A 24,470-nucleotide genomic window follows, 5' to 3' on the forward strand; every position below is an offset into this window, starting at 1 on the left:
CTAGCAAGCCGTTGACAATGACTAATGGCATTTGAGGCTTGTAAATTCTGATAAACTGGACATATCATAGAAAAGAACATTAAACTTTTAGTAGAAATGGGGCACACTCAGGGTTTGTATGGCGAGTGAATGAAGGTGGCGAAGCGGTTGTTCAGGGACTTGATCTGGTCCTTCTCTTTAGTGCGCACCATCTGGATGTTGGGGTCGATCTCCAGGTTGAGAGGCGCCAACAGGCTCTTGTTGACGGAGACGCTGGCCATTGGAGGCCCCAAATATGCCGAGCTGGAGCTGAAACTTGGAGCGGATGCTCCCAGCGAGATCCCACTTAAACTGCTGTAGCCGAAACCTCCAATCCTCACGGAGCTGCTGGAGCTGATGCGTTTGTTTCTCAGACTCATCGTTGGGTAGTGACGAGAGAAACTGAGCTGATGTTTCAGATGAGAGCAGGTGTGCAGACCTGACGGGTGTCTCTCTCTGTGTGGCAGATCGGCAGTGAACACACACTCTCTCAGTTTCTCTTTCTTACTGTTTCACCGTTCTCATATAGCATCTAAATGTTTAATGTGGTCCATGTCAACAACATTCCCGAAGTAACTGCTTGCCCTAATAAACGCATTTTACAAAAAAGCAGTCCTAATATCATTTATTTCATCTGTTTCATATTTTAGGGCCACATTAACTAGAAATCATGTACTTGTGTGCATAAGTTTTAGAAAGATGACAACTATGATGCTTTTATGATTTGCTTAAACAAAATATGTTAATATAGAGCTCAGAGTAAAATCAAGCTTTTTTGTGCGTTTTAAATTGCAAAAAGCAATGAATTTCTATGCGAGCAAAACCATGCTATTCTCCCCTCCAGCAGTCGTCTAGTTAAACTAAGATATGTTGAGCGCTCCACCTACTGGTAAGACATGTTACCTGCTTTGTTGCCCAAATAAATAGTTTGAAAACTGTGATAGATGTTGTGCTCTTATTTTTGTTTTGACACATAGATATTTGAAGCCCATTGTCAAAACCTAAAAAATCCACCTAAAATACACATTTTCTTTTTATAGAAAGACAATATTGCATTTAATAACTGTTGCCATTTTGCATTTATATATAGTATGCAACAACGTATTTATGCAAACAAAACCATGCTATACTTTTCTCTAACACTGGTGCAGTTTAAGACATGTTGAGCGCTCCACCTACTGGTAAGCTCTCCACATTGTTTTGCCATAGATATTGGAGTGTAATTGTTGAAACAATGCAATGATGAAATTGTGTTACATATGTTTTAAATGTTATACATCCTCCTATTAACATTTAACTTGTTAACCCTCTATGGTGCGCAATATATCAATTAAATTGTTTTTTTTTTCTGTTTAAAATTGTACACTAACAATATCAATAAACATTTTAATACATATTACTACTATTTTTAAGTTTGTTGCCTCAATGCAACATTGTACCACAATAGACAAATTGAAACATTTGACATTTTCATGTAGAAAAAAGAAATATATTTATTGAAAGCGTCAATTTCTTTAAACGGATACTTGAACAAACACATTTATCCAGTTTCTTACGCATTACATATTTCATATTTAATAAAAAATAACATTTAATATCCATCTGTTGCTCTTAGGCAACATTGTACCATCATAGACAAAAAATATATCTACACTATCATATCAAGTTATCATATTCATCTTCGCTCGCACCCTCATCAACTTGCAGTTGTGTATTATACCTTTTTTAAGTGCTATAGAAAATGTGCAGATATAGTATGTGAATTACTATTCTTATAAGTGCATTACAAAATCATACAAAAATACAAATATATTTAGATAATTCTAACTCTTTTCCTTGCAAAAAATATGCTTGGAATGCCCTTATTATGCAATGTTGCCTTGAGCCAAGTTCTTTTTTTGTTATGCCCTCTAAAACATTTGATGATATATAATGTAAAGTTCTTGAAAATACTTCTTTACTTAGTAGTGAAGGTGACTCATACTTTTTTATGTGGGTGATTAACTGGATGCAAAATAGTGAAAAATGCACTTTTCATCTGAGAAAGTATGGAGCCATGTGCTGAAACAGTCACAAAATGGACCCCTGTAAGTCATGTGACCACTGTTTTTGCACTTTCATTGATTAGTATTTGAGTTCTTCTCCCCTGAGATAGGTTTGACCAAATGTGGGTCTCATTTTATTAAAAATAAACTATGTTGGCTGGAGGTAACACTGTACCACAGTGGGTTAAATAAAACCATGTTTACTCTTTTTTTTTAGTTGTAGCTTTTTTTCTTTTAAAAAACTATTGTTGCTTATCGTTGTAGTGCGCCTGCCGCACAAATTTAAATTAAATCCATCTTTAACAACAATGCCATTATTGTCAGTTCGGTGCTCCCCACTGCGACTATCTCTTGACACCTATGCTCGCGAGGACCACCCACTGACTAGTTTTTAAGTTTAATCTAGCTAATTATAATGACTATAGGACTGATAACCCTCACATAGGTGTTGCGTGTAAGGGAGGGACACTTTTCGTCTAAGTTCCCGCTGTCTGGCGTTTGACCAATGATAAACCAGTATATTAAGACGGACAAGTAAAGTAGCCAATGAGAGCGCGGTTACTCTCAGCGCGACCGTGTCTTTCTGCAGGAGATTTATTTTTCTGCTGCTGAATTGCGTTTTTTTGCGGTGAGTGCTTTTGAGAATGGATCAAACCGTAAAGGACGAGTGTGTAAACGGTATAAAGAAGGAATATGACGATACAGATGAAAATGGGGAATCGTCCGATAATAACGGGGAACACGACGAGACGATAGGATTGGGAGATTCTTCTGAGGAAAGTGACGCTTCCAGCGTGGACTCCAAAGAAGAGTTGCTCGAAAACCTGGATCTCGTGTTGGACCAGTAAGTTTACACACATTTTAAATTGGAGATTTTTATATACAAATACTTTATAATATATAATTGAATTTTAGGCAATTTTCAAATAATTTGATTGGAGCTAGATAATATATGGCTTGAGGGGCAGATTATAAAAACATTTAACTCTTTAATGACCACCACCTATATAAATGTTTAAATTATTCCAAACCAGTGATTGTCGAGATATGTATGAATTAGTGAAGGGGAAAAAAAGAATGATAGATTGAAATAAATGTCTTGTTAATTTGTATTAAATCACTTAATGTAGTGACTAGGCATTATAATGCCCTCATAGACTGCAGTTAATTATTTATTAGATTATTATATAATTAGATCATGATATTTACCTATGCTGTTAATGTAGTAACTTTTAGGTACATATTTTACATTTGTACTCAAAGATAATCATTTTCAGTATGTGCATATTAAAACATGCCTGTAACTATATTACAGCTCTTTATTTTGTATTTCTTTAGGGAATTTTAATAGAGCTGTTCTCACTGTGGCATAATCGAAATGTAACATGATCATTTAAACACGAATAGAGTTAATGTTACATACTCTATTTAGCAATATAGGTATACAAATAAATACAAAAATTAACTTTTAAAGTTTCATTTTATTTTGTAATTTTTCATTTGTAAATGTGTCGTTTTGTATTCTTGCCTCATGCAACAGGTTTTCAGATCTGTCTGATGTTGATGATGATGTTGATGATGCTGACTGGAATCCAGAAGTCACTCCACAAAAGAAGAAGAGAACCGGTCTGTCTTCAATCTCACCATCTCCAGCAAAGTCTAGCAGAACTGCTTCACCTGCTTCTGTACAAAGTAAGAGAGGGAAAGGTAGGAAAAGCAGTGTAAGTCGATCCCTACCTTTTTCCATCTCAGAAGACAAGTGGAAAAGTGCAGATGAGCCTGATATTGAGCCGAATCAGCCAATCTTCAGACCTAGACTAACACCCGGCGTACAGTTGGTCTCCAATACGTCATGCAGTCCTCTACAGTATTTTGAGTTGTTCTTTTCAAAATCAGTGATAAAGACAATTTTATCACATTCAAATGCATACGGGGCCATGCGTCATAAAAACACGAAGAAGCCATGGCAGGACATTTCTGTAAAAGACTTCAAGACATTTCTGGCAATGGTGATTTACATGGGTTTGCTGAAATGCTTCTCACTGACGGACTATTGGAGGAAGTCAGACATCTACAGTCTGCCATATCCCGCAAAAATCATGACTGGTAGAGCATTTCATCGCATATGTGCGGCTCTCCATCTTAGTGACCCCAAAGTGGATGCAGAGAATGACGCAAAGAAGGGAACGCCTGAATATGACCGCCTGTGTAGGATCAAACCGCTGTACCAGGACATTAGGGACGCATGCAGAGCCGCTTTTCAGCCCTTTCAGAACATCTCCATTGATGAAAGAATGGTGGCATCAAAAGCTAGACATGGTCTCAAACAGTATATGAAAAACAAACCTACAAAATGGGGGTACAAACTCTTCGTACTGGCAGATTCCCTCTGTGGCTACACATGGGACTTCTTCATTTATGAGGGGAAAATGAATATTGAGCAGAGCAAAGGCATTAGTTATGATTCTGTCATGGTCTTGGCAAATGCAAAGTTGTTGGGTTCTGGCTACAAGCTGTTTGTTGACAACTTTTACACCAGTCCCAAGCTCTTCAGAGACTTGCTCGCTAAGAGGATCTGGGCTTGTGGCACTGTTCGAGCGAACCGCATTGGCCACTCAAAGAAACTGGCTCCTCGTGGCAATATTCGCTGGTTTCGGGAAGACGACCTGCTGTTTATTGAGTGGAAGGACAAGAGAGATGTGCTGATGTGCTCCACCTTTCATAAAGCCTTTAATGGAGACACCATAAAGAGGAATGTGAAAGGAGCCGATGGAGTTTGGGCCATTCAAGATTTCCCCGTTCCCCCTGCCGTGTTGGACTACAACAAGTTAGTAGACTTTAATCAGTGGTAATTATTCTTTTTAAATTGCATGTCATTAATAAATTTTACTTTCGTTCCAGGCACATGGGAGGAGTGGATCTGTCTGATGCGCTTATTGGATATTACACAGTTCTGCATAAAACAAAAAAGTGGTATCGGTCCTTCTTCTACCACTTTGTGGACATCGCCGTAGTAAATGCCTTCATTTTGCACAAGCAGATTGCCAATATGAAGAACCAGAAGCCTTTGACCCAGAAGGCCTTCCGGGAGGCTCTTGTTCGAGAGCTTGCAGGAACGGGCCCTGAATATCCCTCTGACCGAACAGAACCAGCTATTTCTACTGACTCCCAGTCCCACCTGCCCAAGTACATCAGAGGACACAGCACACTCGGAAGGCGGAAATGCAAAATGTGTACCCACAAAACTCCAGTCATATGTGAAACTTGTCAGGTGCATTTGTGCTTTGTTCCGAACCGCGAGTGTTACAGTAAATGGCATAAATTGGGTCTCTGTGATGAGTCTGACTCCGAGTAAAACTTAAAGAGAAGTTAATTTGTAGACAAGTCCAAACTGCCAACCAAAACAAATCAAGGTATAAAACCATTATCAAACCCTGGAAATAGAAAGAAATGCAACATGAAACTAGCAAGCCGTTGACAATGACTAATTGCATTTGAGGCTTGTAAATTCTGATAATCTGGACATATCATAGAAAAGAACATTAAACTTTTAGTAGAAATGGGGCACACTCAGGGTTTGTATGGCGAGTGAATGAAGGTGGCGAAGCGGTTGTTCAGGGACTTGATCTGGTCCTTCTCTTTAGTGCGCACCATCTGGATGTTGGGGTCGATCTCCAGGTTGAGAGGCGCCAACAGGCTCTTGTTGACGGAGACGCTGGCCATTGGAGGCCCCAAATATGCCGAGCTGGAGCTGAAACTTGGAGCGGATGCTCCCAGCGAGATCCCACTTAAACTACTGTAGCCGAAACCTCCCATCCTCACGGAGCTGCTGGAGCTGATGCGTTTGTTTCTCAGACTCATCGTTGGGTAGTGACGAGAGACACTGAGCTGATGTTTCAGATGAGAGCAGGTGTGCAGACCTGACGGGTGTCTCTCTCTGTGTGGAGAGGCAGATCGGCAGTGAACACACACTCTCTCAGTTTCTCTTTCTTACTGTTTCACCGTTCTCATATAGCATCTAAATGTTTAATGTGGCCCATGTCAACAACATTTCCGAAGTAACTGCATGCCCTAATAAATGCATTTTTCAAAAAAATCCTAATATCATGTATTTCATATATGCATTTTATTACAACTGTTTTATATTTTAGGGCCACATTAACTAGAAATCATGTACTTGTGTGCATAAGTTTTAGAAAGATGACAACTATGATGCTTTTATGATTTGCTTAAACAAAATATGTTAATATAGAGCTCAGAGTAAAATCAAGCTTTTTTGTGCGTTTTAAATAGCTAAAGCAATGAATTTCTATGCGAGCAAAACCATGCTATTCTCCCCTCCAGCAGTCGTCTAGTTAAACTAAGATATGTTGAGCGCTCCACCTACTGGTAAGACATGTTACCTGCTTTGTTGCCCAAATAAATAGTTTGAAAACTTTGAAAACTGTGATAGATGTTGTGCTCTTATATTTGTTTTGACACATAGATATTTGAATCTCATTGTCAAAACCTAAAAAATCCACCTAAAATACACATTTTCTTTTTATAGAAAGACAATATTGCATTTAATAACTGTTGCCATTTTGCATTTATATATAGTATGCAATAACGTATTTATGCAAACAAAACCATGCTATACTTTTCTCTAACACTGGTGCAGTTTAAGACATGTTGAGCAATCCACCTACTGGTAAGCTCTCCACATTGTTTTGCCATAGATATTGGAGTGTAATTGTTGAAACAATGCAATGTTGAAATTTTGTTATATGTTTTAAATGGTATACATCCTCCTATTAACATTTAACTTGTGGTAGCCCTCTATGGTGTGCAATATATCAATGAAAAAAAAATATTTTTTCCTGTTTAAAATTGTACACTAACAATATCCATAAACATTTTAATACATATTATTATTATTATTATTTTATTTATTTTTTAAGTTTGTTGCCTCAATGCAACATTGTACCACAATGGACAAATTGAAACATTTGACATTTTCATGTAGAAAAAAAAAAATATTTATTGAAAACGTCAATTTCTTTAACCAGATACTTGAACAAACACATTTATTCAGTTTCTTACGCATTACATATTTCGTATTTAATAAAAAATACAATTTCATATCCATCTGTTGCTCTTAGGCAACATTGTACCATCGTAGACAAAAAATATATATAGATCTACACTATCATATCAAGTTATCATATCCATCTTCATCTTCGCTCTCACCCTCATCAACTTGCAGTTGTGTATTATACCTTTTTTAAGTGCTATAGAAAATGTGCAGATATAGTATGTGAATTACTATTCTTATAAGTGCATTACAAAATCATACAAAAATACAAATATATTTAGATAATTCTAACTCTTTTCCTTGCAAAAAATATGCTTGGAATGCCCTTATTATGCAATGTTGCCTTGAGCCAAGTTCTTCTTTTTTTTATGCCCTCTAAAACATTTGATGATATATAATGTAAAGTTCTTGAAAATACTTCTTTACTTAGTAGTGAAGGTGACTCATATTTTTTTATGTGTGTGATTAACTAGATGCAAAATAGTGAAAAATGCACTTTTCATCTGAGGAAATATAGAGCCATGTTCTGAAACAGTCACAAAATGGACCCCTGTAAGTCATGTGACCACTTTTTTGCACTTTCATTGATTAGTATTTGAGTTCTTCTCCCCTGAGATAGGTTTGACCAAATGTGGGTCTTATTTTATTAAAAATAAACTATGTTGGCTGGAGGTAACACTGTACCACAGTGGGTTAAATGAAAACCATGTTTACTCTTGTTTTTAGTTGTAGCTTTTTTTCTTTTAAAAAACTAATGTTGCTTATAAATTAAATCCATCTTTAACAACAATGCCATTATTGTCAGTTCGTTGCTCCCCACTGCGACTATCTCTTGACACCTATGCTTGCGAGGACTACCCACTGACTCGTTTTTAAGTTTAATCTAGCTAATTATAATGACTATAGGACTGATAACCCTTGCGTGTAAGGGAGGGACACTTTTCGTCTAAGTTCCCGCTGTCTGGCGTTTGACCAATGATAAACCAGCATATTAAGACGGACAAGTAAAGTAGCCAATGAGAGCGCGGTTACTCTCAGCGCGATCGTGTCTTTCTGCAGGAGATTTATTTTTCTGCTGCTGAATTGCGTTTTGCGGTGAGTCTTTATGAGAATGGATCAAACCGTAAAGGACGAGTGTGTAAACGGTATAAAGAAGGAATATGACGATACAGATGAAAATGGGGAATCGTCCGATAATAACGGGGAACACGACGAGACGATAGGATTGGGAGATTCTTCTGACGAAAGTGACGCTTCCAGCGTGGACTCCAAAGAAGAGTTGCTCGAAAACCTGGATCTCGTGTTGGACCAGTAAGTTTACACACATTTTAAATTGGAGATTTTTATATACAAATACTTTATAATATATCATTGAATTTTAGGAAATTTTCAAATAATTTGATTGGAGCTAGATAATATGGCTTGAGGGGCAGATTATAAAAACATTTAACTCTTTAATGACCACCACCTATATAAATGTTTAAATTATTCCAAACCAGTGATTGTCGAGATATGTCTGAATTAGTGAAGGGGAAAAAAAGAATGATAGATTGAAATAAATGTCTTGTTAATTTGTATTAAATCACTTAATGTAGTGACTAGGCATTATAATGGCCTAATAGACTGCAGTTAATTATTTATTAGATTATTATATAATTAGATCATGATATTTACCTATGCTGTTAATGTAGTAACTTTTAGGTACATGTTTTACATTTGTACTCAAAGATAATCATTTTCAGTATGTGCATATTAAAACATGCCTGTAACTATATTACAGCTCTTTATTTTGTATTTCTTTAGGGAATTTTAATAGAGCTGTTCTCACTGTGGCATAATCGAAATGTAACATGATCATTCAAACACGAATAGAGTTAATGTTACATACTCTATTTAGCAATATAGGTATACAAATAAATACAAAAATTAACTTTTAAAGTTTCATTTTATTTGGTAATTTTTCATTTGTAAATGTGTCGTTTTGTATTCTTGCCTCATGCAACAGGTTTTCAGATCTGTCTGATGTTGATGATGATGTTGATGATGCTGACTGGAATCCAGAAGTCACTCCACGAAAGAAGAAGAGAACCGGTCTGTCTTCAATCTCACCATCTCCAGCAAAGTCTAGCAGAACTGCTTCACCTGCTTCTGTACAAAGTAAGAGAGGGAAAGGTAGGAAAAGCAGTGTAAGTCGATCCCTATCTTTTTCCATCTCAGAAGACAAGTGGAAAAGTGCAGATGAGCCTGATATTGAGCCGAATCAGCCAATCTTCAGACCTAGAGTAACACCCGGCGTACAGTTGGTCTCCAATGAGTCATGCAGTCCTCTACAGTATTTTGAGTTGTTCTTTTCAAAATCAGTGATAAAGACAATTTTATCACATTCAAATGCATACGGGGCCATGCGTCATAAAGACACGAAGAAGCCATGGCAGGACATTTCTGTAAAAGAGTTCAAGACATTTCTGGCAATGGTGATTTACATGGGTTTGCTGAAATGCTTCTCACTGACGGACTACTGGAGGAAGTCAGACATCTACAGTCTGCCATATCCCGCAAAAATCATGACTGGTAGAGCATTTCATCGCATATGTGCGGCTCTCCATCTTAGTGACCCCAAAGTGGATGCAGAGAATGACGCAAAGAAGGGAACGCCTGAAAATGACCGCCTGTGTAGGATCAAACCGCTGTACCAGGACATTAGGGATGCATGCAGATCCGCTTTTCAGCCCTATCAGAACATCTCCATTGATGAAAGAATGGTGGCATCAAAAGCTAGACATGGTCTCAAACAGTATATGAAAAACAAACCTACAAAATGGGGGTACAAAATATTCGTACTGGCAGATTCCCTCTGTGGCTACACATGGGACTTCTTCATTTATGAGGGGAAAATGAATATTGAGCAGAGCAAAGGCATTAGTTATGATTCTGTCATGGTCTTGGCAAATGAAAGGTTGTTGGGTTCTGGCTACAAGCTGTTTGTTGACAACTTTTACACCAGTCCCAAGCTCTTCAGAGACTTGCTCGCTAAGAGGATCTGGGCTTGTGGCACTGTTCGAGCGAACCGCATTGGCCACTCAAAGAAACTGGCTCCTCGTGGCAATATTCGCTGGTTTCGGGAAGACGACCTGCTGTTTGTTGAGTGGAAGGACAAGAGAGATGTGCTGATGTGCTCCACCTTTCATAAAGCCTTTAATGGAGACACCATAAAGAGGAATGTGAAAGGAGCCGATGGAGTTTGGGCCATTCAAGATTTCCCCGTTCCCCCTGCCGTGTTGGACTACAACAAGTTAGTAGACTTTAATCAGTGGTAATTATTCCTTTTAAATTACATGTCATTAATAAATTGTACTTTCGTTCCAGGCACATGGGAGGAGTGGATCTGTCTGATGCGCTTATTGGATATTACACAGTTCTGCATAAAACAAGAAAGTGGTATCGGTCCTTCTTCTACCACTTTGTGGACATCGCCATAGTAAATGCCTTCATTTTGCACCAGCAGATTGCCAATATGAAGAACCAGAAGCCTATGACCCAGAAGCTCTTCCGGGAGGCTCTTGTTCGAGAGCTTGCAGGAACGGGCCCTGAATATCCCTCTGACCGAACAGGATTGGCTAGTTCTACTGGCTCCCAGTCCCACCTGCCCAAGTACATCAGAGGACACAGCACACTCGGAAGGCGGAATTGCAAAATGTGCCAAAGGAAAACTCCAGTCATGTGTGCAACTTGTCAGGTGCATTTGTGCTTTGTTCCGAACCGCGACTGTTACAATAAATGGCATGAATCGGGTCTCTCTGATGAGTCTGACTCAGAGTAAAACTTAAAGAGAAGTTAATTTGTAGACAAGTCTAAACTGCCAACCAAAACAAATCAAGGTATGAAAGCATTATCAAACCCTGGAAATAGAAAGAAATGCAACATGAAACTAGCAAGCCGTTGACAATGACTAATTGCATTTGAGGCTTGTAAATACTGATAAACTGGAAATATCATAGAAAAGAACATTAAAGGGCACCTATTATGACATTTAAAATGTTCCTAATGTTGTTGTGGGAGTCCCCAACAACAGTTTTACATGCATGCAATGACAAAAAACACTTTTGTTGTCGTATAATATGCATTTATTTTTACCTGATTTGCTCACCGACTCCCAAATGATTCGTTCAACGACTCGTTTTTCAAACCCCTCCTTTGCGCGACGCTAATCTGCGTTGATTGGTCAGATGACCCAGCAGTGTTTACAGAGATAATACTTATTTTTAACACGGAGTACAATGATGCTTTTATCAATTAAATTGTATTATAATAATGATTATAGTCCACTACTTTATAGTTTGTAGTAAAAAATGAAAAATAAGATAAATAATTTAATGTTATGTTAGCGAGCATAGCCCAGAGTTCATATTGTAAAAGCACAATCAGTCTTTGTTTGTTAGCCCGATGCATAAACATAACGTTTTTACAAAAAAAAAAAATGCAGTTACGTTACTACGAGGTATTACTCATAGACAGTATTATTCTATTCTTTAGACAACTCCGAAAACAACGACAAACACTTCACATATCTCAATACAATTGTCATTGAAGACCTAGAAGCTAAATGGTGCTTACACAACAAACAAAATTATTAAGCATGCTACATAAAATATAAAAGCAAAAATTATTAATAACACTTACAGGTTGTGATACGGAGGAGGAAGCTGATGCAAATACACTTAGAAATTAACCTTCCTTCAATATCAGCGAATCCAAGTTTGATGGCATTTAAAAAGCAATCGTCTTCAAAATGACGCGAAAAAAGCACAAGGCTCGGACTATACTTCTGTGGTATAGTGAATTGTAGCCACTTAGTCTTCAAATGCTCCTCCCTGGGCAGATGAAAAAAGTTTGCTTTTGAGCCGCACTTCAGAACACAGCGTCTCGTCGCCCTGATATTTTCCCTGCTGGCCTTGGAGCGCAATAAGTGGGCGTATCGTATTCAAATAACTTGACAAGTTGACGTCATCTAGTCAGAGAAAAAGCTTCGGTCTTCTAACGATTCATAAAAATGACTCGGAGTCGACTCTTACTTTTGAAAGACAATAACTTTATATACGGTGCACTTTCATATTTCAAACTTTGCATGATGTTTTTGTTCACTTAGATCTATGTTACACACTACATGAAAGGTAAATTTCAAAATTCCATAATAGGTGCCCTTTAAACTTTTAGTAGTAGGTGTAGTAAGTAGATGTAATTGGAAATTGACACTTTATTTTTCTCCCAGTTTTATTCTGTTGCACTGGAGCTATTTTTAGGGCTTTTGCACAGTCCGTCCGACGTTTTACCATTGCAGAATTGTGCCATTTAGTACCGATCCAGATTTATTGACACAGTTATGGTTTCTTTGTTCATTGTGGTGCTGCAAAATCAGGATTTGGATGTATATGGGCAGTTGTGAGCGAATAAATCCAATCTACCATTGTGGTTCTCCTGTCCTAAACACTGTTAGCTCTCTCGCGTTTTGTAATTGTATCAAAATGTGTTCTCATGGAAATGCTATTGGTACCATTACCTGCTGTAGTCTGATCTATTCGACCTGAATGTGGGAAAAGTGCCTAATATTAGTATTACAACTGTAGACATTCAACATATATTTTATATCCTTGTGTATAATATTCTAAAGTAGTGGTTTGAGTTATATCTGTACTGTTTGTAAATTGTTGAATGTCATTAAACACATGTATTATTAAGTGCCCTTTCAGAATCACTTTTCGGATATGTAATTAGGAATAGTGTGTTGACAAATATTGTTACAAAGTCATAAATGATCAATCATTTAAAAAAGCCTTTTTAAAAACTTGTTTTAAATGGCTGAATTTGTTAAAGGTGGGACAGCTATTAAAATATATATTTTCATAATGATATGTTACACATTTATTGGGCTCATGCATATTTGGACTTTGTGAACAGGGATCAGCACCATGTCTTTCACCATTGGCTTACATTTTTTAATTGCTCTGTGACCCAAATAATATATTTTTAATCACACAATTATAAGATACAACATACTTAAACGAATAGCCTACTATTTGTTTCCATAGTTGAGAGACTTTCCTACTAGTTTAGAGGTATAGGTTTTGCTATTCTTCTGTAGGCATGTTCATTCAAAAAGTCCTGACATGAATCGAAAAACATTCCTTCGGGAAATAAAAAATAATTGCGCTTTATTTCAAAATATCCAATCAGGACGACCAATCCCGGTGACGTCCAGGCAAGGTATACCTGTTGTTTCATCTGGAGGCAGCTGGCCAATAATATGATGATAAAATCATGATAGACAAGAACAACAGCGAATAGAAGAGCGATCTCGGTGGTTAACGGGTTAATGTCATTCTCACCGCATGGTGTTTTTGCTCCACTTGCTGGAGAGATTTGCCGTAGCCTACTATCTGCGAGTTTAACTCAGCACTGCGTTTAGAGATGGATGCATGCAACAAGGAGAAGGTTGACAGCGTTCTGGACAGCTCGGAGGAATGTGTTAACAGCGATGAAGAACAAGTCGAGACAGAGGAATGGGATTCTTCATCTGATAAACAAAGTGTCGCTTCTTGCGTGGACTCTGCGGTAGAGGAGATATCCCTCGATTGTTTAGATACCGTTCTGGACGAGTAAGTTAATGCATATTTTCACAAGATCGTGAATGCTCTACGAAAATAACCCCCGCTTTTTTTGCATGTCAACATCACAAATGTATCAATGAATGAATGAAAAGTTAATTGAGCCAATTTATTTTAAAGTATTAGCCTACAATGTTTATAGCGTTGTTGCGTGCAACACATTCCCCCCCTGCGTTCTACTGAGAAACATTTACTTCTCAATTCACCCGATGTTGTCTTTGAATTCATATACTTTTAAAAGCGCCATAAATTAAATTGGCAGCTTGACTTGACGATATGTTTTTGAAAGTGCACTACAAGTTTTTTTCCCCAGTTCATTAGTTGTGACAAGGTCGCCACTTTAAAGCTTATGTTTTGGAACACTACAACTTTATTATCAATATTACTAAAATTGTATTATTCAATATAAGACTATATCTGTTGTTGTTTAATATTATTTTTCATTTTCACGCAGCATTACACTGCGATCCAGTTAAACCCGCGACTTTATTCACATAAATTATTTATAATTTCCGCGAGTTAAGGTGTTATTTTCCCCTTCTTTTTCTTTTTCTTAATAAATATGCCCTTCGGTCCCGTTTTGAAACGGTGTCAATGTCATACAGTAGATTTGCACAAACGTGTTTAAACATGTTTAAAACTGTGACTGTTCACTGTTGTGTGAACGTGTTGTTTTTAAAGAAAAGCGCGTTTGTGTGGATCGAGACACCTGCTTTGTTGGAAAACGTTCTTCCTATCCCTGGTGCTGGACCCTCAACTACACAGATCAATAGACCTTATTCACAGCAGCTCCATCTTTGATTTCCAATGGAAATGAAAGCGAGGCTGTGAGGGGAACAACTACATTTCAAGGAAAGTCTGCTCATTAGGCGCCCTTGCAATGCCTCCGGGCAGCTATTTCGGGCATCCAAGACCAAGTCCTATTTGAATGGGGGAATCCAGAAATCGTAAAAACTAAATTAAATAACATTAAAAATAACAATAAAATGAATTAAGATATTTAAAATCAGCAACAGAATCTGACATGATCTGTCCCATAAATGTTGTTTCTTATGATCAAATAGCGTGAAAAAGCTTTTTTCGGGCTAGGCCAAGCCAATGCGCATACATTACTAAACGAGTCTCGGGTTTCTATGGGAACCACCAGAGCTTCTAACGGCAGCTGCAGTGACAAATGACTTTACCGATCAGCGATTGGCTCTTTTACTTTGAAGGCGGGATGTATTCCGCCATTTTGCGTGTTGTTGTTTCTCCCATAGATAATACGAGGGAACCGTTTTTCTATTCTTTGGTTGTAATTAATTTGGATCGTTCAGCTGACAAAACATTTTTACAGCAGATCACCATTAAAAACACAGTAAGTCTGTCCCTCACAGCCTCGAAGTGTACTGTACTCCAGATCCAGGGTTTTAAATAATAATTTTTTACAGCTTTTCAATTTTTAACTCCTAAAGTAATTTAGTATTCCTAAAGTAATTTATCGTAAGAAACATGAGCCATGTCTCTTCGTTTGAAGGCTCATTATAAGTTAATTAAATATAGAAATGTATATAAACAACAAAAATCCCTTCTAGATATGGATATAAGCACAACATTCAGAAATGTTACGTGACTCATATTAAGTTGAAGAAAATAAAAATATTAATTTAGCAAGAGTCTTTTTTGATTGTTTCACATTTTTCCTTGCTAGTGTATTACGTTTGTGATGTTTTTTTCTTTTCTTCTTGAATCATGCAACAGGTTTTCAGAATATGATGCCTCTGATGCTGACTGGAATCCAGAGGTCACTCCACGAAAGAAGAAGAGATCCAGTCTGTTTTCCATATCACCATCTCCGGCAAAGTCTTGCAGATCTGCTTCGCCTGCTTCTGTACAAAGTAAGAAAGGGAAAGATAGGAAAAGCAGTTTGAGGCGATCCCTACCTTTTTCCTTAAGCATCTTAGAAAACAAGTGGAAAAGTGCAGATGAACCTGATATTGAGCCGAATCAGCCAATCTTCAGACCTAGAGTAACACCCGGCGTACAGTTGGTCTCCAATGAGTCCTGCAGTCCTCTACAGTATTTTGAGTTGTTCTTTTCAAAATCTGTCATGCGGACAATTCTAGCCAACTCAAATGCATACGGGGCCATGCGTCATAAAGACACGAAGAAGCCATGGCAGGACATTTCTGTAAAAGACTTTAAGTCATTCCTAGCACTGGTGATTTACATGGGTTTGCTGAAATGCTTCCAACTGACGGACTATTGGAGGAAGTCTCACTTGTACAGTCTGCCATATCCTGCACAAATCATGTCAAGTAGGAAATTCATGTCCATCTCTAAAGCTCTCCATCTTAGTGACCCCAAATTGGATGCAGAGAATGATGCAAAGAAGGGAACACCTGAATATGACCGCCTGTGTAGGATCAAACCGCTGTACCAGGACATTAGGGACGCATGCAGAGCCGCTTTTCATCCCTTTCAGAACATCTCCATTGATGAAAGAATGGTGGCATCAAAAGCTAAAAATCGTCTCAAACAGTATATGAAAAACAAACCTACAAAATGGGGGTACAAACTCTATGTACTGGCAGATTCCCTCTGTGGCTACACATGGGACTTCTTCATTTATGAGGGAAAAATGAATATTGAGCAGAGCAAAGGCATTAGTTATGATTCTGTCATGGTCTTGGCAAATGAAAGGTTGTTGGGTTCTGGCTACAAGCTGTTTGTTGACAACTTTTACACCAGTCCCAAGCTCTTCAGAGACTTGCTCGCTAAGAAAATCAGGGCTTGTGGCACTGTTCGAGCGAACCGCATTGGCCACTCAAAGAAACTGGCTCCTCGTGGCAATATTCGCTGGTTTCGGGAAGACGACCTGCTGTTTATTGAGTGGAAGGACAAGAGAGATGTGCTGATGTGCTCCACCTTTCATAAAGCCTTTAATGGAGACACCATAAAGAGGAATGTGAAAGGAGCCGATGGAGTTTGGGCCATTCAAGATTTCCCCGTTCCAGCTGCAGTGTTGGACTACAACAAGTTAGTAGACTTTAATCAGTGGTGTAAAGTTTGTGTGTGTGTGCCTTTTAAATGACAAATCTTATTCTTTTCATTCCAGGCACATGGGAGGAGTGGATCTGTCTGACGCGCTTATTTCATTTTACACAGTTCTACATAAAACAAGAAGATGGTATCGATCCTTTTTCTACCACTTTGTGGACATCGCTGTGGTAAATGCCTTCATTTTGCACCAGCAGATGGCCAAGATGAAGAACCAGAAGCCTTTGACCCAGAAGGCCTTCCGGGAGGCTCTTGTTGCAGAGCTCGCAGGAACGGGACCTCCATCTGCTCCTGCACAAATACGCCCGATTCCTTCGACCTACTCCCACCTGCCCAAGTACATCAGCGGGGACAGCAGTATTGGAAGGCGAAAATGCAAAATTTGTTCCTTTAAAACTCCAGTCATGTGTGTGACTTGTGACGTGCCATTGTGCTTCGTTCCCAAGCGCGACTGTTTCGCTAGCTGGCATGTACAAGGTAGTTGTAGTGAGAGTGAGGAAGAGTAAAGTTCTGGGATTTTGAGTGTAGTTTGGACTAGGGTCAATATGTTAAGTCCAATTCACTTTCCAAAACCGATAGATGAGAACAAATACAAACACAAGAATAAACAATACTCAGAAGTGCAGCATGAAAACATAATAGTTTGAATCAAGTGATGAGAGCGCTTTCTATTGCATTACTCACAGCCGCAAACATAAAATGGGAACTGTTACTGATTTTTCTGTACTGAGACTTGAATCAGTGTAGTGACTCAGGCTCAGTTTACTCCTGGTATTAAGATGTGTTTTCGTCGATCAGATTACAAGTAGACAAGGGAGACACATACCCATTTACACCTGGTGTTTTAATCCGTCTCCTTGGGTCTTCAGTTGACAAAGTTTAAATCCCGTCTGTAAGGCGAGAGTAGACGGTCTTTTGGGCTGTTCGAGCGCATTCGACCTCAGTCAGCAATGAATGCGTTTTTGACTAACTGACTGTAGAAAGTGGACAAGCTCAACTTTGTAGACCCTGTTTACATCTGTATTAAGCGTCGTCCACTTGTGATCCGATCGACCAAAGCTCATCTTATTACCAGTGGTGGCTGGTGGGTTTTAAAATAGAGGTGGTACACAAAATTTTACCGGTCAGATTTTTTAAACTGCATTAATATGGCTTTTTTGGTCACTTAGTTATAGACAGAATATTTATGGAAAACGACATATCAAGACAATATAAATATAAGTTCACTGACCTTGCCCAGGGGTAGGCAAGTTCAGTCCTAGAGAGCCACTGTCCTGCAGAATTTAGTTCCAACCCTAATCAAATACACCTGAACAAGCTAATCAATGTCTTCAGGATTACTAAGGCTATAGCCAAGTGAGTTTTTTCAGTGTTGGAACCAAACTCTGCAAGACAGCGGCTCTCTAGGACTGAACTTGCCTACCCCTGTCCTAGCCTATCACTTGAAGCAAAAAATACATCCTTCTGTCCTTTTAAATGTTCATGTTAAAAAAGCACATTTGGCCATTTAGTGAAGCTGATTGCTGTAGCCTATATCCAATGTAGGCATAGGGTCTTCATTTATCTTTAATTTGTAGCTGTTGTTTGAATGGTAGTTTAGTAAATTTGTTTGCGATCAAATATTGAATACCTCTTCTCTCCATAGTTACATCAGTGGTAGCAGTTCAAACTAAAATCACGTAATTTACCTCTCGTGGATGATTGGTTGATGTACCAAGGGGAGCTAGCCTCCTCTGCCATGTAACTTTTCTCAACACTCCTAATCACTGAAAGTCAAATACTCGATGGTGATAGGCTAATTTTTTTTACCAACGGAGGCACAAGTCTCCGGCCATGGATTTGACTCCCCCTCACTTTCTCTATCCCCTCAGACTTATGTTGCACATATTCGGCACATTCGGGGAAGAGGCGTGCGGTGGTTAAACTTAAAGTGGTGAAATTACAAACACAATGTACACATTCTGAGAGATAAAATGAATAACTGGGAATTATATTAACATTATATAAATAACATTAACATCGTCCTTCTCCCATTTCCAGCTAAAAAATGTGGGTAGCCTGTGCCTCCCCTGACAAGCCGCCACTGCTTAAAACCAGGTGTAAAAAGGACCTAACTTTTACTTCACATGGTAATTTGCTAAAAACATGAAAATATTTGGTACTAAACAAAAAACAATAATACTTTTTAGTAAGTAGTTGGGATCAATCTTTCTTCAAGTACCGATAATAGAAGAATCGCTAATGGAATCGCTAACAAACCAGTGCGGTTAAATTAATCGTTAAATTCTTTACGATTCAAATTGCTATACTAATTTTCTAAATGTTTTAAAATAGAAGCAACATTTAACACTTTTTTTTTTTTTTTTTTTTTTTTTTAAATCGTGCCGTTTCACGTAACAGCGCTTTTTCACTCATAACATTTCTGCTTTATTCACGCAACATTACAACTTTAATCTTTTAAATGTACTAGATTCTCGTTCCATTAATAGATTATTCTCAATCTTAGCTGTTGTAAATAGAGCTGACTAATGCTTAAATGTCACCATCGCTGTTTATTTGATTGTAAATTAAAGATTAGGAAGGCTATAGTCTAGAATTGATGGGGGGAACTTTTTTAGAAGTAAGGAAGGAAGGTTAGGGAAAGTTAGAGACAATTCAGAAGAGTTTGTAAACAGAATTGATGAAGAAACAAAGATGTTCAACGATGGACTTGATCCCCTCCTAGATCGGTGAGTTTATACACACTTTATTAGGTTACCGAAATGAATGCTCATTATAACCTATACCGAAATTAATGCTCATTTTCTCTTTTGTCTATAGCTTTGGATCTTCAGACCTGTCCAAACACCAGGCCTGCAGTTCCCTGCAGTTTTTTCAAACAAATCGGGACAACTGTAGCACGTTAACATGCATATCTGGCTAGATGTCCGGATGGAAAGAAGAAGCAATGCCATTTTTATGAAAGACTTAAAAACTTTCCTGTCACTGGTGATGAACTATTGGAGGATGTCACACATCTACAGACTACTTTTTGACCACCTATAGTACGGTCTACAAAATGATGGTACAAACATTCTTTGTTACCAAATTGTTGTTTTCTTGCCCATTTAATCTCATTTGTGAGGTTGCTTTAATCTTTGGTGAGGGTAAGTGGATTGCAGTAATTTATCTTAATTTGGTAATGCAGACATTATGCTGATGCTAATGTCACTAACTGATGTTTCCACAAGCCTTGTTCATTTTTATTGTTTACATTTTTTTCGCTAGAGGAGCACGAGGCATGATTATTACACAATGGTCTGCTGTTTGCTATCACGTTTGCCTGCCAATTCATTGCTTGAACTTGTAAGTCGCGCTATTTTGGTCCAATGGGGGTTTCCAGTAGCACGGGGAAGGAAACGCGTGTTCGAGTCTCTCCAGCGTTTTAAAGGAATTTTGGTTAAATAAGACACAGGTTCTCATATGCAATTATCTCGTTTTAATCTGACTCCATGAATTAAATAAAAGTTCAATGTGCAATAAGGTTATGTTTACACTTAAATAGTTACAACATGATGTAATGAGAATTTAAACCATTTGTAACCAGCATAAATATTACCTGAGAGAGAGAGAGAGAGAGAGAGAGAGAGAGAGAGAGAGAGAGAAAGAGAGAAAGAGAGAAAGAGAGAAAGAGAGAGAGCGAGAGGGAGAGGGAGAGGGAGAGAGCCCTCTCCCCAGCTTGGCATCCAAAGACAAGAGAGTGAAGAACATTTGCCGTCCTGTTTTGTCATCTCTCCCCCGACCATCTCCCAACACCTAGGTGTGAAATATTCAAACTGACCAATCAGACCATCACAATTTCGTCCATTGTTCCCAACCTCCGGCCCACAGGCCCATATCACCGCTATGCTGGAAATGTCTTAATGAAAAGCAGTGTCTTTGTTGCATTGAAATAATCTTGGATTATTTCCAGCCTTACAAACTTGAGTTGTCTCTTTGTTAAAATAGTTTTGTTGAACTTCTAGTATTTTAATAGTTGTTTTCCAGATGTGCAAACACATATTTACTAACACATTTATTTACGCTTTAGGCATGAAATTATAAGCTTTTGTTGGACAAAAAAAAAAGACATTGAATAAAAAGTGAAAAGTTTATTTCGAGAAACTTGTGAGCATTGATTCTTGTAAACTACACACACAAAAAAAAACAATTGTTTTGAAATGAGTTATATTTATCCCTGATTTTCCTTATGAAGAGGTAGCATCTCTCCTTCAGAAGAGTGATGTTTCAGATCCCATACGGTGGTGCAGTGGCATCCCATCATGCTTTTCATTTCTTTGTTTTGGGTTTAGAGGTCTTAGTTTTGGTTTTGGCGCTAGGCTTTGCCGCAGTCTTCTTCTTCAGACTCACTTCCACTGGATAATGATCACTGATCTCCAGGGCCTGCCATAGATCAATCATATCAATATATTAATTACTTTATACCACATTAAGAATTTAGATATGAATTGTGATATACTCACCATTTCCTCTGAAAGTTTGTAGGCTTCCTGGAAGTTAAAAGGCTTGGCAGATTTTGGCACAACAGCTTGTAGCATGTCTTCTTTATACACCACAATTCTAGAAAAATACTTGCCATCAATATTTTCCAAAGCTTAACATGCAGATTGACCAGCCATTTTATGCATTTTATCTTCTAGTTATGATTTTCTCATCTTTTATTTAACATTCATACTCTAAAGGTGTGGTCAGATTTATCATTTTTCAGTAAGTGTTTGCAGGCGAAATCCAGACATTTCAATTGAAATCCATTGGGAATTTGGTGTGAGGGTGATAGATTTCACCTCAGAAAGTTGCTTGGTTTGAAAGTGACTTCTGTGTGTATTGTGCTTTATGCATCACTATACTCTCCCAGCAACCAATAGCCGTCATTTCACAGTCTAGGTTTACTATAGACCCGATGTAGTCCGGCTATGAGTAACCTACTTCTAGCCAAAATAACCTTGAATTTGGTAACTTGTGAGATGTATGATATTCCATCATGTACGCAAAGTAAACAGTGATTACAAGGTGTTTGGTTTCATTTCTTCACTCATTTAATTTCTTTGTTATCTAATTGATGACTAGTCTATTCTTGGGCTATGGTTTAGACGTCTATTAAATTTTCACTGACAGCCCAAATTTTGCCTTGTTTTAGCCAAGACGTCTGGGCTGTGTTTGGACGGCCTTTAAACGCAAAATTGCTTGCTGGATAATATTGACGATAGACAGTGAATCTTTTCACTGAAATGCACCAATGTGACCGCACCTTAACACCATGTCTAAACTGGGAGCGATTATTGAAATTTTACAATTTAGAAATTTGATTATTGATGAATTTTCAGCTTCAGAATCATAAATATTGGGTTACCAGCACCAAGTCCTAGCCTATTCATTCCCACCCACAATGTAATGCCAGCATTTAGCATTTTAATCAACAGTACATTTTTGTTAACCTTTCACCATATCTTAGAGTATTACAATAATATCGTATCGTGAGTTCAGTATTGTGATATGTATCGAATCGTGACGTGGGTATCGTACACCCCTCCTGATTGGCTCTATTTGCTTTTATCGCATTGCGATGTGCAACTAGCATCCAGTGTAGACGAGGTTTAAGGTGCATGGAGGTTATGATTTCTTAATTTTTAAACAGGCTAGCAGATGAAAAGTGAGTAAATGATTGATGTTTCTCCGCCTCACCTGTCGTAGGTGTGGTCGTTGGACTGTATGACTGTGGTGTCAACGTCATCCTCGATCAGCCAGTGGAAATCGGGATCACTGCGGATTCTGATGGCCTTCATCTTCTTCTTGGAGACGTAGGCGCCGTCTGCATTGAAGTCGCCAAGGATCATGACGTTCTGTAGGACGGTGTGTGTGAGTTTTCTCTCAAACTCTAATCAACGTTTGTTTAAACTCAAGTTCACTTGTGTGTTTTATTTAGACAAGGATTGCTTTATTTCCACATCAGATAAATGTCCTTGAGATGTGTACATTCACACATTCGCCAGACGCTTTATCCCCAAAAAAAAACTTGTAGGACATTCAGCTATACATTTTATCAGTACATGCATTCCTTCTGGAATTTGTTATGGTTGCATAGTGTTAAACTCACATCCGTATCCCATTTATCTTTGACGTGCAGAAACACATCATATAGTTCGTCCAGTTCCTTCTGTGAGTCTTTGGGTTTTGTGTGAACAGGAATCAGCACCAAATCTTTAAGCACTGGAAGAAAACAGACACAAACTAAATTGACCAGCAATGGGGAGTCCAGGTTGTTCATGTGATCCAACTCCTGAAACATTCACAGTCATGTAGGAATATGCAATTAAAATTAATAGGTAAATAACAACTTTAATTTTGGTCTGTTTCTCAAATGAGCTGTATGGACCTCTTTTATGGTGGGTTTACATTTGTTGTTGAAATTTGAAAGTGACATTTCCCATTCATTCCCAAAAGGACTTTTCCCATTCATTCCCAAAATTATGCCAGAATTTCTATTTTGGGAGAATTTTTTTATTTAAATTTCACTTGAAAATGCATGTAATCTTGATCTCTTCTCTCACTGGAGGCTTTTTAGTCTAGGCTCTAGAATTGGAACAGAAATGAAAGTGTATTTGTTCAAGGTTTAAACGGTTAGTTCACCCAAAAATGTAAATTCTGTCATCATTTAATCACTCTCAAACCCGAAAGACTTTCGTTCATCATCTAAATTAAGATATTTTTAATGAAATCGTAGAGATTTCTGTTCCTCCATCTACAGTCCAGACAACTACCAGTTTGACGCTTCAAAAAGTTCCATAAGAGATCGTAAAACTAATCCATTTGAATTGAGTGGTTTATTCATATGATCAGTGAACATAAACAGAAGTCAAAGTGGTAGTTGGCTGGGCTGTCAATGGAGGAATAGAAATCTCTACGATTTCATTTAAATATCTTCATTTTTAGGTGAACTAACCTTTTAACAGAAGCTGTTAACCTATCTTACCTGTGTGTTTGCACTTGAAACGCAGAATGAAAGGCTCTCGAGAGAAAGCGTCCTCATCGCCCTCTTGATTGTCTTCATATTGGTACGTGTCGACCAGTTCAGCCTCGTCTTCCCTAATTGATATGAACCAAATAGTTTTGTTAGTGCCATATCAATGACTGTTCATAATTGACCATTCGCAAAGACCCGTCCCCCTTAGTTACTGTCGCTATGTCCGACAAGCTACGCCGCTCTCAAGCCACACCATGTTCTCACGCAGTGAAAAATACATTGCGGAGCAGAGAGACACTGACAACACACTGACAGACACAGACCAGCTTATTTTTGATATGAAACAGTCTCAACTTTCAAATTTGGTACTTTTTTAAAGCAATTTAAACAATAAATAGCGTTTTGTGGCTCTTTTATGTGTCTGACAGATCGCTGTAGAGCCTCAGTTAAAGCTAAACGTGAACCGATCATCTCTTCCTTCTAGTTCATTTATAGCATCAAATAAACATGAATGAACATCAGAAGGAATGTTGTTTTAACCGCGGAAAGACGTCAAAGTACATCGTTTTTCAAGTTCAAATCCTCTCATGTTGATCTACTATCTCTCCTGACTGCTTTGTCGGACAAAAATG

At 38.1% G+C, this 24,470-nt stretch overlaps 4 protein-coding genes across 6 annotated transcripts in view; 3 read left to right on the top strand and 1 right to left on the bottom strand.

The window, feature by feature from the left end:
* Positions 1 to 2,630: 2,630 nt before the first annotated feature.
* On the top strand, positions 2,631 to 6,152 carry LOC306987977 (piggyBac transposable element-derived protein 4-like). Its single transcript, XM_079592652.1, has 3 exons — positions 2,631 to 2,907; positions 3,604 to 4,890; positions 4,965 to 6,152. Exons 1-3 carry the CDS (start codon positions 2,708 to 2,710, stop codon positions 5,416 to 5,418), a joined length of 1,941 nt encoding a protein of 646 aa, XP_079448778.1. The 5' UTR covers positions 2,631 to 2,707; the 3' UTR covers positions 5,419 to 6,152.
* Positions 6,153 to 8,123: 1,971 nt separating this feature from the next.
* LOC306987976 (piggyBac transposable element-derived protein 4-like) lies at positions 8,124 to 11,070 on the top strand. Its single transcript, XM_079592651.1, has 3 exons — positions 8,124 to 8,448; positions 9,143 to 10,429; positions 10,504 to 11,070. The coding sequence occupies exons 1-3, from the start codon at positions 8,243 to 8,245 to the stop codon at positions 10,955 to 10,957; spliced, it is 1,947 nt and encodes a 648-aa protein (XP_079448777.1). The 5' UTR covers positions 8,124 to 8,242; the 3' UTR covers positions 10,958 to 11,070.
* Positions 11,071 to 13,476: 2,406 nt separating this feature from the next.
* LOC306987980 (piggyBac transposable element-derived protein 4-like) lies at positions 13,477 to 17,490 on the top strand. Its single transcript, XM_079592656.1, has 3 exons — positions 13,477 to 13,790; positions 15,540 to 16,817; positions 16,897 to 17,490. Exons 1-3 carry the CDS (start codon positions 13,603 to 13,605, stop codon positions 17,342 to 17,344), a joined length of 1,914 nt encoding a protein of 637 aa, XP_079448782.1. The 5' UTR covers positions 13,477 to 13,602; the 3' UTR covers positions 17,345 to 17,490.
* Positions 17,491 to 20,302: 2,812 nt separating this feature from the next.
* The window catches only part of dnase1l4.2 (deoxyribonuclease 1 like 4, tandem duplicate 2), an 8,295-nt gene continuing 4,127 nt past the window's right edge, over positions 20,303 to 24,470 (bottom strand). For all 3 annotated transcript variants that reach the window (XM_079592696.1, XM_079592695.1, XM_079592697.1), the window contains exons 5-9: positions 23,848 to 23,960; positions 22,972 to 23,084; positions 22,560 to 22,717; positions 21,341 to 21,437; positions 20,303 to 21,260 (exon numbers count right to left, since the gene is read on the bottom strand). In XM_079592696.1, coding sequence (XP_079448822.1) covers positions 21,147 to 21,260; positions 21,341 to 21,437; positions 22,560 to 22,717; positions 22,972 to 23,084; positions 23,848 to 23,960 — 595 coding nt within the window. In that variant the 3' untranslated portion in view covers positions 20,303 to 21,146. The remainder of the gene's footprint in view (positions 21,261 to 21,340; positions 21,438 to 22,559; positions 22,718 to 22,971; positions 23,085 to 23,847; positions 23,961 to 24,470) is intronic.

This window comes from Phoxinus phoxinus, assembly GCF_949152265.1.
Source record: "Phoxinus phoxinus genome assembly, chromosome: 20".
Taxonomy (NCBI): Eukaryota; Metazoa; Chordata; class Actinopteri; order Cypriniformes; family Leuciscidae; genus Phoxinus; species Phoxinus phoxinus.